At 37.1% G+C, this 18218-nt stretch overlaps 1 protein-coding gene across 4 annotated transcripts in view; it reads right to left on the reverse strand.

Annotated features, from left to right (window-relative positions):
• Positions 1 to 201: 201 nt before the first annotated feature.
• The window catches only part of mfsd1 (major facilitator superfamily domain containing 1), a 60640-nt gene continuing 42623 nt past the window's right edge, over positions 202 to 18218 (reverse strand). For 2 of the 4 annotated variants that reach the window (XM_048604177.1, XM_048604176.1), the window contains 5 exons: positions 14727 to 14839; positions 13577 to 13624; positions 13428 to 13488; positions 1372 to 1483; positions 202 to 778 (listed from right to left, as the gene is read on the reverse strand). In XM_048604177.1, coding sequence (XP_048460134.1) covers positions 719 to 778; positions 1372 to 1483; positions 13428 to 13488; positions 13577 to 13624; positions 14727 to 14839 — 394 coding nt within the window. In that variant the 3' untranslated portion in view covers positions 202 to 718. The other 2 variants (XM_048604174.1, XM_048604175.1) reach the window with 2 other exon arrangements.

Raw genomic sequence — 18218 nt, forward strand, 5'->3', positions numbered from 1 at the left:
ATCTGTATCTTGTCCCATACTTGGTCATTATCACATGCCTGCTGATTTACAAACGCTGCAGTAAATTTCGAGTCCCTCACCAACATTACTCCTGCATTCTCTAGCCTGTGCTTGGAGGATAAATGACTAATGTGCTCCATTAGCTCCACAATTAATTACAATCATCCCTTATCTAGCATTAAAGAAGCCATGTTTAAAAGATTTAATTTTACAAAACACTTTATTCAATTAAAAAAGGTCATTTACAGTGAATGTGCAATTTCTGGGCATGTTGATAAAACACACTGGAAGACTGAACAAAATTTGCATCTTCAGCCAAAGAACTCAGAGAGTTCAACTACAGCTTTAATGATGACTACAGTCCAAATTGCAAAGTGAAAATTTACGAAAGTGTAAATTATCCAAAATTTTGGAATTTTCCACACCTTCAAGGTTGTTGAAACAGACAATTTTGGTTTGTTCAAATTTCTAAATTTCACGTTCTAATTCAAATAAAACATTAGCTATTATACAGATAAAATACAAATTTTAAATATATTGAAATCTTGATCTTTATCCAAGTGAAAAACAGCATGTACAAAATAAACAATTTTATCTGATAGTGTCAATGATTTTTCCATTATAAAAGTACACTAACAGGTTTCTTCCAGTTTCTTTTAACCAGCTTCAGAATTCTGAAAATTTAAAAGGTAATAATTTTCTGTGCGCATCTTCCAAGTCATTTGAGTACACTTCTATATGCCAGCGCAGATACATGGACACTGTAGTTCTCTGGTAGCTGCAAGAGGAGCAGAAGTGATAAATGGAATGATCCCACCACATCATTCAAGCAAAATAACCAATAGCTGATTCACAAAAAAAATCTAGCTTTCAGCACTAGCCTTGACATCAAACCAGCAACACGATAAACCAAAATAGCTTTTAGATAGCAAGACAGAATTAAAAACAGAATAAATCTCTTTAAGCCAATCCCGGATGTCAAATGCTTGTTCAGAAGCACCAATTTATTCCAGGGTCAAAAAACTTTTAATTTGCACTCAACAGGACTAGGTAATAAAAAACTGACTTGTGTCCTAGTCCTAATGATTGCAAGAATAAAAAGTTCAATGTCTTGTCTCCTTTTAACAATGTTTGAAATTCTGGACTACATTTTTTTTTTTACTCGGCATACTATGTCCCTAACTGCTTGTTTATAACATTCATTCATTTCTGAGTTTGAGGTAAATATTGCAGATACCACTACTAAAATATTAAAAGTGAACACTGAGCAGCTTGTACCATTCCTTTACATTTGGTTTGATGTCAATGCTGTTATATGAGAAATAACCTATTTTGCTTAGTTTATTTTATAACACCATATGGTGCCCTTACTTGTGCACCAAGTCTGGACAGGTATCTGTTTCTTACTGCAAAAGAACTCATCGGTTGAATTCTAGCCAAGTCCTCCACTTGTTGTTGACGAATGCGTTCTGCTCTCTCAGCCCTGCGGAACAAAAACAAATTAAGAAAAAAAAAACTTAGGTTATTATTGTATTAGGCTTTGAACCAAAAATGTCAAGTAACTCGTCACCAAATGTATTAAGTGATCAAATGAGATCACTAGTTTCATGTGTTTTCTTTGTAACATGTTATGCAGACACTAAATAGGTATGTCCAGCCATAGGACCAGAAAATTCAGACATCTCTGGTCTATTTGAACTTATTCCTTTTTCAATGGTTTGATCTTTAAATTGTGTGAATGAAGGTTTGAAAGATGCTCCCTTGATTCCTTGGTTAATAAATCCAAGAGATGCTCAGCCTCAAAATATATACTTTAATGAGACCATGGATTGAAACTGATGCAATCCACAAAAGTTTGGGCACTCCTGTTCTGGGAATAAAATTCAAGCAAAAGACAAGAAGGATTTTGAGTGTCATGTATCTCTTTTCCTTCGTAAACAAAAATAAGTAAACAAATACACATTTCTGTTTATTTGTGACTGAACTCTTCATTCAATTAAGCATACAAAAAGTTTCACATGGATCATTTGGATATATCTGATGATGTCAACTGATTTAACTTGTATTTAGTTGAAATCTTAAAAATGATTGTTTAATGATACAAAAATCGGTTCTACTTGCATATCAAATAAAGTTAATTTGCAGATAAACAGTAAATATAAAAATGTACTGGCCAGCAGTCTTGCATTAGCTCACTGGAACATAAGTTTGAAACAATGTATTACTCTCACAGCCATTCCAATTATTTCACTGACAGCATCTATCTTTTTAAAAAGAATGTGTTATTCATTTGTTTTAGAAAACATAATGCATGGTTTTAGTTGTAAGCAGCAAACTGCTTGGTAAGCAGCAATTTCTATTATGAAGTCTAATATCATTCCGTGATACTTCATACAGTTTCCAGTATAATCCAATCTTCATCAGTATTAGCACACAAGACAAAAATTATTGCTACACAAAAGGTTACAAATATGAGATTGAAATTGGAAAACTTACCCACTCATGGATAACTAGCTCAAATGTCGACAACATAACAAGATATCATAGAATGTGCTCTAGATGTAACATTTTACAACTTTTAAAAATTATTCTAAGCAGCTTTGAGCTCATAGCTCCCATTTAAATGAGAGAAAATACACAGTAAACATTTGACAATCACATAGCATTACAATTACATATTTTAATGCTATCTTGCTATCCATTTGCCAACGTTACAACTGATTACAATCAAATTAATTGAAGGCTGCTAATATAAGTGCTTTCCTCCCCCTCTTCCAAAATCTTAAAGTATATTAAATATATTCTTCAAGTTGATGTTTTGATGATGATAGGTTGTGTACTTCTGGCCGAGAGCTGCTAGTCCTAATTCTCATCTGTAAAAAATTGCGGTGAGAGTTACTGTTATGAATGGAACTAAAGCACTAAAATGACCACTCATGGGTTTCCATTCCAGTTAAACTGCTTTTCTGTGCTGCAAGGTCGCTAATCCTCTGCTACCCGTTAATACAGCTAATCACAGTGTTAAACTTTGCTAAAGCAGTATAATTTAGAGATAATTTAGAGATTTGATTTGTTAAAAGTTTGACTGCGGACATTTAAAAGCAATACAACCAAAACAAAAGAGGCTGAGGAAATCACTGAAAGTGGTACTACACGACAGTTTTAACAGTCTCCTGTGCACAGTGATTGATTCTGACTGGATTTGAAGTAAATATGCAGCAATATTTTTCTTAGTGAAAGACAAACAAAGGTGAGAAATTATTCAGTTTTAAAAGGACTGACAAGCTTCTACAAAAACCATATTACATGGTGATCATGATTCAAAGTCAGGTCTACTTAAAGTGGTTGTAGATATTAAAAATAGGTAGTTCTGGATGATTTAATTGGTGATTATGCAGTCTTTCCACTTAAGCACCAAGCCTAGTTGCCAATAGATGTATATCTACAACAGTAGTCAATGGCATCCATGAAGATGCAAAGTTTGGAGGTGTTTGGAAAGATGAAGGAATAGGATAGGAAAATACCAACACAGAAAATAAAACAACTGAAATCAAATTAAAAAGACTGACTTAAGACAGCTAAGGCAATCTAGTTAAGAGTCTGAGACAGAACAAGTTCGAATAGGGAACAGTATGCAAAGTTTTGATTACAAAATATTTGAACTATAGGGAGGAAAAAAACCACACGACAAAGTGAGAGAATTTCAACTTTGGTCACCTTGTTTTGTGCCCATTAAATGGATGTTAAGCTTCCAAATTTCATACTGGAATTTCTTGCAGCCAATCAAGATCAGAGAAGCACTTACATCGTAGATTGGGCAATCTCCAATGAGCGTGTCCAAATAAAGCAAAAATATTCTAAAGGTCAGCATGACAATTGCAGTTCCTTGTCACTGAGCATCCATCTGGATCCAATCTGCTGGCTAGTTCCATCCAGGAGTCAATTGATATCCCAACAAGCTTCAACTACACACGTGCGCGCTTGTATTGTATGCAGGGCAGAGCTTGTTTGCAGTATTTAAGTGTTTTAAGATAAATTTGCTTGTAGCTCATATTTTTTGTTTAGTGCAAATCTAAGAAAGAAGGAAGACTATCCTTTTCTTGCATCCAAACCAGAGGTGCAGGATGAGGCAGGCAGAAATAGACAATTTCTTTTTTAGCAACAAGATTAGTAATGGAAAAATAAGAGTTCCCTTGAAGCCCAAAAGAGAAGGCCAAGAAAGTTGCAGGAAGCTAGTCTAGAAATGGGACCTAACCCCCTGGAACATGCCATAAAGGAATTTGAAAAGTCAGGTTAAACTTTCCAACAATGAGTAGTAGCTCATGTTTCAGGAAGGGATTCGTTAAAAAAAGCCACACATTGAATGATTTATGGTGCTCAAGATTAGGTTATAAATAAAAGATTTCAATTAAAAGCTCAACTCAGTGCTGAATTACTTTATTAGGAAACAAGTATTAATCACCCCAACAAATAGGACAGCTGTTGCCGAGTTGCAAATGAAACTGAATTTTGCACTTTCATTTTTTATCATTAGAACTGGCAGGTTTAAAAAAGAACCTGTGCTTGATCTTCTTGCTTGCAGGCAAAAATCTGAGAACACTGGGGAGAAAGCTTTCCCTGCATCCAAATGACACATCAGTTCAAGACAATCAACACAATGAGTGCAAAGGAAGAAAAACATTGACACTGACCTTTCTCTTTAGAGGAGAAAAAATGAAAACTCTACTCTGATATTTCCTTTCAATATAGAAAATGAATAAAATACCAAATAGGAACCTTCAAACACAGTAGAATTACCAATAATTATCGAAGAGCACAAGCTTCAACATCACTGAGCCCTAGAATACTACAACCATTCAAGGTAGCTTTCAATTAAGTGCCACACAAGAAGTTAACATTACAGCACATAGACGGGTGGGTAATACACTAGCATGAATTGAGAACTGGTTGAAGGACAGAAAACAGAAGAGGAATAAACAGGTCATTCTCAGGTTGGGAGGCTTTTGTTAGTTGGATAGTGCTTGGGCCCCAGTTATTCACAGTCTAGATTTAAGATTTGAATGTGGGAACCAAGTGCAGTATTTCCAAACTTTGACAAAACTAGGTGAGAATACGTAGGGGATGCAAAAAGTCTTCAAGCTGATTTAGACAGATTAAGTGAATGGGGAAGAACATGGCAGGTGGAATATAATGTGATAAATGTGAGGTTAATCTTTTTAGTCATTTAGTAATTGGCTGAAGACTTGTATTTGTAATGCTAACGATCTCTGAAGGGATCTAAGTTAGATCTTCCACTTGACACATCTAGCTGAAGATCGATGTAAATGCTTCAGCTTTAACTTTTGCACTGATGTGCTGAGCTACCTCATCATTGAGGACGGGGATATTTGAGGAGTTTCTCTGCCAGTGAGTTATTTAATTGTCCACCACCACTCACAACTGGATGTGGTAGTGTTGCAGAGTTTAGATCTGATCTATTGACTGTGCAATGGCTTAGCCTTGTTCATCACTTTCTAGTTTTGCTGTTTGGCACGGAAGTAGTCCTGATTTGTAGCTTCACTAGATTGATACTTATTTTTAGGTATGCCTGGTTCTGCTCCTAGCATGCTATCATTCAATTATCATTGAATCAGGATTGATCCTCTGACTTGATGGCGATGGTGCAGTGTGGGATATGCCAGCCATGAGGTTGCAGACTGTGCTGGAATACAATTCTACTGTTGCTGATAGCCCACAGCACCTTCTGAATGACCAGTTTTGAGCTGACAGATCTGTTCAAGGCCTATCCAATTTAACAAAGTGATTGTAGCGGAGGGGAGGCAATGGCCTCATGGTATCATGGTATCATTGCTGAACTGCTAAGCCAGATGCATAGATAATGTCTTAGGGACCCAGGTTTGAATTCCACTACAGGAGATAGTCAAATTTAAATTCAGTAAAAATCTGGAATGGTGACCATGAATCCATTGACGATTAGTGGAAAAACCCACCTGGTTCACTAATGCCCTTTAGGGAAGGGAACTGCCATCCTTACCTGGTCTGGCCTACATGTCACTCCAGACTCACGGCAATGAAGTTGACTGAACTACCCTCTGGGCAATTGGCAATGCACCATGTATGCTGACCTAGCCAGTGACGCACTCATCTTGTGAATGGATTAAAAAAAGTACCACCCAACATGATGGAGAATGTCTTCATTGTAAAAATGGGATTATCTCCACAAGGGGCTCAGTGATTAGCACTACTGCCTCACAGTGCCAGGGACCTGGGTTCAATTTCACCCTTGGGGAACTGTATGAAGTTTGCACGTTGTCCCCACGCCTACCCAGGTCCTCCGGTTTTCTCCCACAGTCTAGAGAAGTGTAGGTTAGGTGGATTAGCCATTGGAAATGCAGGGTTATGGGGGTAGGCTGGGACTGGTGGTTGGGTGGGATGCTCTTCGGTGGGTCAGTGCGGACTCAATGGGCCAAATAGCCTGCTTCCACAATGTAGGGATTTTAGGTCTGGGCAGTGGTCACTCTTACTGGTGCTGTCATAGTTAGATGCATCTGTGGCAGGCAAATTGGTAAAGGTGGAGTCAAATATGTTTTTCCCATGTTGGTCCCTTCACCACCTGCTACAGACTGAGTCCAACAGCTATGTTCTTTATGACTCAGAGTACATTTTGCAGCCTTGTCATCCTCAGTGCTTCCTTCAAGCTGTATTCGAAACGGAGCAACACTGATTCATGGGATAGTCAGCATACCTAGGGAAAGTTACAGACAGGACACACCCAAGGATAGTGACGGTATTTTCTGGAACACTGCATGCAGGATATAATTCCATGACTATGGCCCATTTCAGGCTGTTGCATAACTAGTTTGAGGGACTGTTCTCCCAAATTTGCTAAGCCATTTAGACGACAGTTAAGAGTCTACATTGCCATGGGTCTGGAGTCATAAGCGGGCCCAGGTGAAGGCATTACTGAAATGAAAGGGTTTCATGACAAACAACAATGGCCATCATTAGACTTTTATTTCCAGATTTTACTGACTTTGAATTCCACTGTCTGATGTGATATGATTCAAACCCAGGTCCCCAGAATGTTACCTGGCTCCCTGGATTAATAATCCAGTGACAATACCACTATGCAATTACCCTCCCAAATATATGAAATATGATCGATAATGAAATATATAAGAAATATAATCTGCTCGCAGCAAGTACTCCTTAAGTTTAGGTGGAGCATGGTGGTGGTGCAGGACAAAGATTCCCATACTGTCTGAAATGCCTTGAAGTGAAACCAACATATTTCCCAGATGCTTCAGCAAATAGTTGACTAGCTCCTTGTGGGAAAACAAAACAATCATCTAATATTATAAGAAAATGGAATTAAAACTTGAGAAAGGAATCATAACCGAATTAGATAATATTACAGTTGAAGCAATTCCATAAAGTTACTATGTTGACATTTTACATGTTTAGTATTTTGCAGGAGTTGACATACTATTTGGCTATAATCATTTACAAAGAAAGGGGTGACCCTAAACTCATGCAGTTCAGCAACATCAGGACTGCAGCACCTTAACAGCAGTCATCGCTGTCACAAATACAGTTCTATAACTATTTACAAAGTCTGTTCAATCATGGGCCAATTTCAATATTTCAACAGATTAAATTTCTAAACAGTCTTAAAGATAAGCAGCTGCAGGTACGTCTGGATAGCAAACAGCAGCCAGGCTTTTTTCCTAAAATCAAAGCACTCCGTTAAATGGTTTGGCCGGACAGCACTTTGGAAAAGCTGCATGACACCACAATCTAAAACTAAATAACTTCAAAACTTGACCAGTCAGAATCAAGCAACTGTTTCAGATCTCAAAGCAAAGAAAATCATTCCTGAACCAGATTTATGACGCATAATATTTGATTCCTTTCAACTAAATTTGTTGTTAAAAGTTAACAATTAGCTTTTGTGCAGTAGTCCTTGCATTCAGATGCAGAAGAGGAAGAACTTGAGGAAAATACCAAGGAGAAAAAGCAGTCCTTACCTATTTAAGAAAAGCACTGAGTATGAAAAGTATTTGAAAAAGCGCATAAATAAAACAATCTGCAGCCATTTCTCAGTGGCTAGCACTGAGAAATGGCCTTTATTAAAGACTAAACTTGGGTGGATGATACTTGGTACCACAGAGCAAAGCATATCAGAAGCTCTTATAGGCCATCCTAGATTGGGCTTGCTTGCAGATTATCACTTACTGCACATGTCAATTTCTCCAAGTATGCTTGAATAGGGATGGAGTGGCGGTAGAAAGAATCTGAACAGAAAGAATCTGAAAAAAACATCTCAGCTGCTGGCATTTGGAGAGGAAAGGACCAGGTTATCATTCAATTGTTGATGTATCAGATTGGGATACTTAAAAGTATGAGGGAGAATATATGGAAGCCCTCACAAAATTCTAATCAGATATTGAACCAATCTTTCATTTTTTGGCAGGGCATACATAGTTCATTACTTATTCTGTAATGAAAATTTCTAACCAAACCTATATCACCAATTGAAGAACTGGGAGCGACAGCATTCCTTTACTATACCCATTTATTTCATTGCAGTAATACAGAAATATGAAATAAATATTACAAACAGCCAATTCACCTAAAGGAATTACATTATTAATAGTCTTTCCCTAATTCCAGTAACTACAGACTACACTACTTTTGAGGATGGGGTTAGTTAGCCCAGTTGGTCAGTGTACGGTTCACAATAACTCCAATACAGCATGGATTTGATTCTCGAACTGTTAGAGAGGCTTGACCTACTTCTTTACCCTTCTTCGAAATGGAAAGCAATGGCAAAACACCACAATTAACAACAGAAGAAATAGGTCATCAGCTGATAATGAACCAGGGACCTGTCTTTGGGCAGGGCCCATTTAAAGGCAGCATCCAGGATAGGAAAACAAAATCCAATATAAAACAATACATTTAATAATAAAGTTAACAGGCTCAATATCAGAAAAGCATTGGAAGCCGTGTTGACATAAATTAATTTTATACCATATGTCAAGAGCACAGTAGTTCGCTACTTAATCTGTTGACCAGGACCGTTCATCAAGCAAAAAGCTTAACAAGACAGAATAGCTCAAGTCACACATAAGAAAAGACATAAAGCAAAGTCCACACTGCTTTCACAATGAACATTAGCTTCTACAGAAATTGAGATTTTCATATTATTTGCAGTTTTTTATTTTTGTGTATTGTTAAAGTTCTGAACATTTCGCTCTAAAGAGGAAAGTTCTTATCTTGTGGATTATTACCAGTGAAATTTATTAATTTTGTTGCACAGAAATGAGGCCAATGTTAACATTCAATAATATCAAGAACAAATCATTAGCCAATTTTAGTGGATTGTGAATGAAAAATAAATCATTTCAATGTAATTGTTTTATGTTCCTGCAAAATCTTTCTATGCTACTTCCACAGTAAATTCAATGATATAATTACTGGATTGAATCCCATCAAGGAGGTCATTAAAATAGCCAAAAATAAGAAGAGTTAAAACGAAGACATTTTCCCGAATTTTGGTCAACATTCTATTTTTCACGACAAAAATATTCAAATATTAATTACACAACGCCCCAACAAAAAATTATGGTAACCATATAACCTCAATGAACATTCTCCTTACTCGAGAAGGTTTACAACAGCATAAGTAGTGGTGCAGAAAAGGGTCACTCAACTGACTCCTGGGAGAAGAGATAACCTTAGGAGGAAATGTTAGACCGTTTGATCCTCCATACATTCTACTTTAGAATAGCAAGGGGTAATCTTATTGAAACATACAAGATCGTGAAAGAAATAGACAGGATGCTGAAATGTTTCTCTTTTGTATTGCCTTTTGGGAAACGCTAGAAATAGGGATACACTTTAAAAATTAGGGGCCCATTTAAGATGAAGATAAGGATTTATTTCCCCTCCCCATAGGTCTGTGGAGTTCTTTTCCTCAGTGTGCACTGTAGGTAGGGTCATTGAATATTTTTAGGGCTTAGGTAGAGAAGATCCCTAATTGAGAAGGGAGACAAAGGGTTTACGAATTAGATAGGAAAATGAAATAGAAGCTATAATTAGATCAGCCATAATTTGATCTCATCAAATGACAAAGCAGGCTCGAGCAGACAAGTGGCCTACTCCTGTTCCTATTGCACACAGATGTAAATCTTGAGAGTGGCATACTCTGAACAATAGGCTTACCCACAGTTATTGTTAATGCAGAACAACCAGAAGGCATCATTCTGCTAGGATAGTGCCCATCATCTTACTGTAATGAGGATTTCAATAATAGTTTTTCCAGAAAACCATGCATTGCTCTAAATAAAATTGAAAGAAGTCATTAGTTGTCTCTTCCCATTTCAGACAGCCCTTTACAGGGGGTTCTGCGATAATGCATGTTCCGGCAACATGAATTGGCTATAACGCGATTGACAAATAGGGAACGCTATGTCTGAAGCGCGAACTTGTGTTGGATGTAACGTGATTCCATCGAGTAGGCGTCTTGCTATCAGGAGCCCTTTGCTAATGATACCTACAGTGTACTTATACAATGCTGTGATTTTGAGAGTCCCAGAGAAATTCTCCAAATCAACCTTCATCAAAACTGTTAAGTAAGAAACAGCAGGTCTGTTATCAGGAAAAGTAGGGTGTAGGGGAGGGTGAAAAACAATATATCTAACTTACCTTGAAAGGAAACACTGTTAGGCATAGGACCTGGGTACAACAAGAGACTCCAGCAGCCTATTTAAGTAATTAGTCGGATCACGGTTGACTTGTGTTTCAATTTGATTTTCCCACATTTGCTTCCTATCCCTTGATACCCTTGTGGTGTGGTGATAAGATCGCTGAAGGAGTTGGAGTTGCTATGGCAACATACACAAATGTATATGTTGCAGTGTGGAACTATGGCTAGTGGTGGTAGAGTCTCCAACGTTCTTTTAGTCACATGGCTGGCCAGGAATCTCTCCCAATCTTACAGTCTGCTACTGGCAGTGTTGGAAGAATTTACCAATTGATACTCAATCTTTGTGAATACACCTTCCCTGGCCAGAGTCCTGAGGCAGGACTTGAACCTAGATCTTCTTGCTTACAAAAGGGTTACACCTTTCACAACTTCAGCATGTTACAAAGAGCTTGACAGCCATTGGAGTATTTTTGAAGTGCAGTCTTTGTAGAAAATGCAGCAGCTAATTTTCACACAACACTCTCCCACAAGCAACAATATGATAATGATCAGACAATCTGTCATTGTGTGACTGACTAAGGGATAAGTTTTTACTAGGACACCTGGGTAACTGTCCTGCACTTTTTGGAAATAGCGAGGATGGTTATGTCAATCCGAGAAGGAGCTGCGATGCCCCTGTCACAGTCAGACCAACCTGTCTGAACAGCTGCTGACAGTAGTGCTGTCCCTTGTGTTACACTTTTTTGGTGGTCTGCCCCTAACCCCACTTTTCCCATCGGCCCACTTATTTATATAGTACAATTTTCTATAACATGCTGCTGCACTGGAACACAACGATCGCATTATTGCAGAACCCTCTGTACACATGCTTTTGGTTGCCAAGATTGATGGATATGGGAGGATTTTCTTGTATACAATAGAACTCAGATTTCCTAGCGCACTGGCCTGTAGCTGAGATTGCTACCATTGACATTAAGATGGTGCAAACTGCAAAACTGAACTGCATATTTAGAGCAAGAAGGATTGTGTGACTAAGTGCTAAGTTCTCAAAAGGTTACCGTTTCTTGGTGACTCCACCTATGATCGTCCATCTTTACATGAATAGTGACAACCATTAAAGTGAAAAAACAATGATGCTAACATTTTTATACATCCAAATATACACGCTTGGTCTCTAATCATATACCAAAATTTAAGGCTCTTTGTTAAAATAAAATCAAAGTTTATGCAAATAACAAGTTCTACATCCAATCTTATTCACATTAAACGTCATTAAACATATGCCAGAAGGGTGACTAAGGAGTGACCACAAAATTTGGTAACGACCAAGATTTGATTTGGGAATAATGCTTTTGTCCCTAGGTGTCACAGGATGTCCTACAGCTACACAAAATGCATTGAAAACTAGAAATTTCCATCCCAGAGACTTTTCAAAATTAGATCAACACTGTTCAAAGCACTTATAGCTTTCTTGTAAATCCTACACAAACTGGTACTTTAGCAGCATTCAAATTACTTACACGTTCCGAGTTTCAGTGGAATATTGATTTTAACACACGGTCTTTCTTATTAAAGGTTCCTTGGTTCAAAAAAAAATCTAAGATCCATCATGCAGGGCAAAACAAAACTAATTCAGCACGTGGATAAGCAAATTCAGAAAATGTATTCCTTGCTGAATTATACATTTTAAAAATTATTTCTTCATGAAATGCAGCTGTCACCAGCAAGGTCAGTGTTGCTTGTCAATCTCTAGGTTGTTGTTGAAATGAGCTACTGCTAGACCACTTTACAAAACAATGAAGACTCAACCACATTGCTGTGGATCTGGATCGTTGTGTAGGCAAGACCAAGTCTTAGGTAATGTCTTAGTCGCATTATCGCTAGACTGTTAATCCAGAGACCCAGGTAATGTTCTGGGGACCTGGGTTTAAATTTTGCCTAGGCAGATGGTAGTATTTGAATTCAATAAATATCTGAGAATTAAGATCTAATGAATGACCATGAATCCATTGCTGATTGTTGGAAAAAACCACCTGGTTCACTAATGTCCTTTAGGGAAGGAAACTGCCATCCTTACCTGGTCTGGCCTACATGTGACTCCAGATCTACAGCAATGTGGTTGACTCATAACTGCCCGCTGAGCCATTAGGGATGGGCAATAAATGCTGGCCTAGCCAGCGATGCCCTCATCCCATGAAAAAGTAAAGACAACAGATTTCTGTAAGAACAAGACTGATATAGCTGAGATGTTACCGATTCTGGTTTTCTCCTAGGAGACTAGATTTCAATTCCAGAATTTTTAATTCAATTTAAATTCCACCACCTGTCACGATGGGATTTGAACCCAGGACCCCAGAGCATTAGCCTTGGCCTCTGGATTACAAAAACAGTGACATTACCACTGTGTTACATGCTTCCCCTGTGTTGAACACCATTTCTTAAAATAATAGAAAAATTTGGGAATTATGAAAAGAGATTGTATCAGTCTTCAATGATTTATATTTCTTGCCTTCCTCTACATCACAAGAAGTGATTTATCTTAGAATTCATACATCCAAGTATTTAGCAGTAGTCAGTACAATCACTTAAAAAAAAATTCGAATCACACACTTCTATTACTAACAGTATTCACCAAATTTTCTATTTTTTAGCCTTCCAGTGTTATACAGTTAGATCTGATTTTTAAGACCCTCATGTGAAATATATGAGTACTTACTCTGCTGCAGCAACAGCTTGGAGTTTTGAACGCTTCCATGCAGTCACATTGAGATCACCTTCTAAAACGTTGGAAGTAAAGAGTGTAATGAGCAATTTTGGCAGCATTTTAAAATATGATGCAAAGAAAATTTAATTTTATGTTCATACCGGTCAACAAATCCACGAAATAGAGCATTACAACGGCGATCAGTGCCCCTACAAGATAAAAACACAACCTACAATTACAGACTGACAATTGTGACAGTTTACGGAAATGAATCAAAACTAAAAGCAAATTTAGTTCAGGAATTCAGTTTTAACTGCAGTAAGAGTAAATAAAAATAATTAGAATATATTATATTGATCTTGGTAAAGGTGGAAATTAATGCAACCCATAAAATGCCTTCTCAAAACATATTCTGCATTGTTTTGTAAACAAAAATATAAATATGCTACCATTTAACCACCATTATTCAGGGTGGTGGGGGTGAGGTCGAGACAACTATTCACGCCACCATTCAAGGGAATTTAAGACACACAAGTACTGGAAAAGATGCACTAATGTCTCAGGAAGAATGATATTCAGTCTCGTCTTTGAATCTTCAAAATAGAAGCAAACAAATTCAAGGTGGAAGCTTGAACTGAAAAGGTCAACTTTGAGCAGGTTTGAATGAAGCTGGAATATCTGCTTGAAAATTAATGCAGGGATTAGGACATGCTGTCTGGGAGGGGAAAGAAAATGGAAGCAAACCCTCATGCTCAGGGAATCACCTTGGTATAGCTCCTGGACAATGAAGTGTCCAATTAAGGGACAAACTAAAATATAATGGTGGAAGGGGATTTTCAGTTATTTTAAAAAGTTAACAAGAAACATTTCTGTAAATTAAAGTACAAGTTACTGACTGAAATAGTGTTAAAGTGGCTACTACCTTGTTTATTGCGGTAAAAGTCTTAAAAACATGAAATCTCGTTACATGATCCTTTCAATCAACTACTAGAAGCTTGAATTCCATTTTGTTTAAACAAAAGCCACTGGTCTCCAGAGGGCTGTAACAGAGGTCCCTTGTAAAAGTTCTCATTTTTATAAAAGCGCTCTTTTTGTAAAAGCATTAAATTCCATGCAGTCAAACATACTGAATATTTTAAAAATGAATGAGGATTAATAGGGAAGCCATATGCTATTCTTTGAAGTCAGCAAAACTTGACCTTTCAGCATATTGGCTGGTTAGACTGGCCCATGCAAACTTTAGATACCTTTCACTAAAAGTCAACTGGTATATTAAAATGATTTTAAAAATGCTGAAATGACAATACTTACCACAAAGACAAGCACAGAAAAACACTTCAAGAAATAGATATCCTTTGGAATCCAATATGCAACCTGCAGCAATTGCAATCACTGCAAGACCCAAATTCTGTATGGACTGCATGCTGAAATGACATTTGTAGACGTTAAGCCAGGGGGGAAAAAAGAATGGACAGCATAGGTCTATAGCAGATAAATTGTACAGCATAAAACAAAAATAGGAGTCTATTATGAATTATTCAATTTCTCAAAACATGGAACAGGAGGGTGCTGAGAATGGAACACTCAAGAAATGTATAAAACAAATTGTATAAAATGCTTTTCATAAAATATGGACATTTTAAAGCCATTTTAAAGTGTGGTCACAGTAATGTAGGAAATGCAGAGGAAATTTGTTGACACTGATGTACAATGAGATAATTTGTTTCAGTATTTTTTTAAAATTTATGCCACGTTAAATCTAATGATGTGATTTTATTGCATGCACTCATCTTACAACATTGAAATTTTTTACATTGCAGTAAGCAGGCAATACAAATATTAAATTCTCAAATGATTTAAGAAAACCTCATTCATGCTGATCCTTTGCAAAGGATATTTCTCTTTTCAAGCAGTCCTGAAATATTATTTTACAATATATAATGAGGATTTTGCAAAACTTGGACATCACAAATTGGCCTTAAGCCAAAGATCCTAAGCAACTAGGTCTGGAGAATGAGAGCACATTTTTCATTTTGCAAGATCCACAGTGAGAATGTTAAATGAATTCTCAAAGAAAGAACCTCAGTTACCGTATCACTCATGTTTACCCAGTGCATAAATTCATTAGTGAATGCGCAATCTGAATTCTTTTCTCTGGCATACCCAATTCACCTCCCATCTTATCTGATAAGTTTTCCCTAATGTAATCACCTTAAAGAGGAAAATAATGAAGGTAAAACTATTTTGAAACTAGTGCTGTGCAAAGAGAAAGTTAAATCAGTAAATTTGTAATAAAGGAATCCCCATGAAAGAGTAACCATTGAAATAGAATTTAGAACTGATTAAGTTACATCTGATGCTAAGGTTTTAAATCTAAAGGCAAAGTGTTGTGATGAACTTGCCAGTTTGCAAGAAGTTCGCATTTTTGAAGCATTCAAATGATACTGACATAATTCTGCATGGAGGAGCACAATTGGCTTTCCTAGTCATGAGGTTACTTCTGAAAATCAATGCAAGACAGCAGAAAAAGCAAATAGAAGGTAACCGTAGGTATTAGATTTCAGCCCACTGAAGAACTCACAGAGTTCAGGACAGTGTTCTAGCATGCAGGGCTTTCTATGAAAAAAGTCTGTGTTGATTAATGAAACAATGTGCAAGATAGCTGAAAGGGACTGAAACAAAGATGGAGAGAATAGCTCAGGCACATTAAAGACATGAGTGTCCGTACCAGATTGTGAACTGAGAGGTTTGTTGGAAGTTGGTTTGCAAGTGGACTCTGATTGGTAAAGGGGTCGCCATGGAGAATGGACCTATTAATCTTGATTGACAGTTAACAACTAAGCCTTGTTTAATTTTTAAACTTGCAGGTTGTCTTTGCTTGGACAGGACATTGGTTTATTTCTCAGGGCAATGTTGTCACCTATTTTGTACAGTTGAAACTGGAGCAGTGCATGTGTGTTCTTTCTGTGTGAAAAGGACATGTAAGGTAATTCATGACCATGCCCATGCTCGTTAAACTCAATATCTGATATAAAATGTGATATTTCATCGGACAATAATTGTTGGATAATCCTGAATGTGCATAGATGTTGTCAGTCAGGCCTGTACTATGCACATGCATGTACAAGAAGCTACGTATATTAATTCACTGGGCACCAATCCTTGCAAACTCAACCAGGTAGTTGACAAAATAAGCAAAGCCCGGATCAAAGTTAACCTGCCTGATCTAACATTTAAAGAAAGCCCGACTGTTATGTTTTCTGGCTCACTGGAAATCAAGCGCTGATATTCCCAGGCTCATCACACAATCCTTTTATGTAAAAGTTTGCAGAATTCCCTAATTTACCTATGTTTTTAGACCCAGGTAACAAATGCATGGACCTGGTTTCTGTAGTCAACAATAGTGATAATATTTTACAAGTAAATAGTTTATAGCTACAGGTAAACAATTATAAACCATTGTCAGTTAAATCTGCTGGTTAAAACTCTAACTTCATCTACACCCACAGAGACAGACAAAAATTGGATATAATGTGCACAGTGAAAGACTGGGAAGGCAGTTCGATAGCTCCTGTGTACATAATTTGCTGGGGTGATTCTTTGGCTTGTCAGGACTTTGTTCCTTGATTTTCTTTCTCCAGGTACTTTCACTTGTAGGAGGGAGAGAGCACACTTGCAAAGACTTTGACTTACTGGTTGAAAACCACAGCTTATAGCAACTGCTGAGGTGAAATAATTGACTTTCTTTAGGCTGGAGGTTTTTTTCAAATGCAGGTATTAGGTCAGCAACTTCCTTTCCGGAGATCCAATAACTTTTGACAAAACTCTTTCTTACACAGGCTATTTCGTAAATCTCATAGCTGTTGGCAGACAGGTGTTTCTCCTTGTCAATTGGTCACCACTCAGCTATTTGTTGCCCCCTTTAGACTCCCAGCACCAACCTGACAGTTCCCCTTGTACCACAGCCATATGGAAAACAAGTGTAAGCTCATTTTATCAACTGTGAGGCCACAACTCTTCATTTGAAGCTAGAGTGCATTACCAATTAGATTACATAACATTTCTTCAAACATCATGTACACTTCAATATTTTTCTTCCCTTGGCAGTAACCAAACTGTATCATGCCATTTCACAAAATCTGCAACCATATTCAAGTAATTTTGAAACATTATTACTTACAAGCCATAAGCTGTGCCCAGCTGGTGTTCAGGAACAACAAAGGCTACCATTGGCCACAAGGCGCAGGCAAGCAAAGAGTAAGATATTCCCAACAGACACTAAAATTAAACATGTTTATATTAAAATCTCCTCTTGAACAAAAAATCTTTATTCATTTTCAGGCCACTGGAAAATGTCCCATTATCATCTCTTTAAAAAAATTTGCTCAACTATGGAAAATAACAATTTTGAGACAGAGATACTACAATTGTGTAATAAAATAAGTGAAGCATAAATCAATGGAGAAAAACACATTAAATTTCCCTCCCCGCTGAAAGATAAACAAAAGTTTGAAGGTTTAAAGTCTTAATTTTAGACTAATGGCAGTAGTTTCCCAATTTCCGCAACACACTATAATTTTGTATTTCTAATCCCAGCTTTAGAGCATTCAAGTATCGAAGTAATTTCAAAAAATTTCATGAATAAGTGCACAGAGGAATAAAGGACTAAGTTCTTTAAAAAACATTTATATTGAGCTTGATGCAAAAGGGAATTGCGTAGAAACTGGACCAATACATCTCTCAAAATTGGATTGGATCCCAACTGAGTGATGAAATAAAACCATTCCTTACTAACTCTGAGTT

Source organism: Rhincodon typus, chromosome 13 (genome assembly GCF_021869965.1).
Source record: "Rhincodon typus isolate 14 chromosome 13, sRhiTyp1.1, whole genome shotgun sequence".
Lineage (NCBI taxonomy): Eukaryota > Metazoa > Chordata > Chondrichthyes > Orectolobiformes > Rhincodontidae > Rhincodon > Rhincodon typus.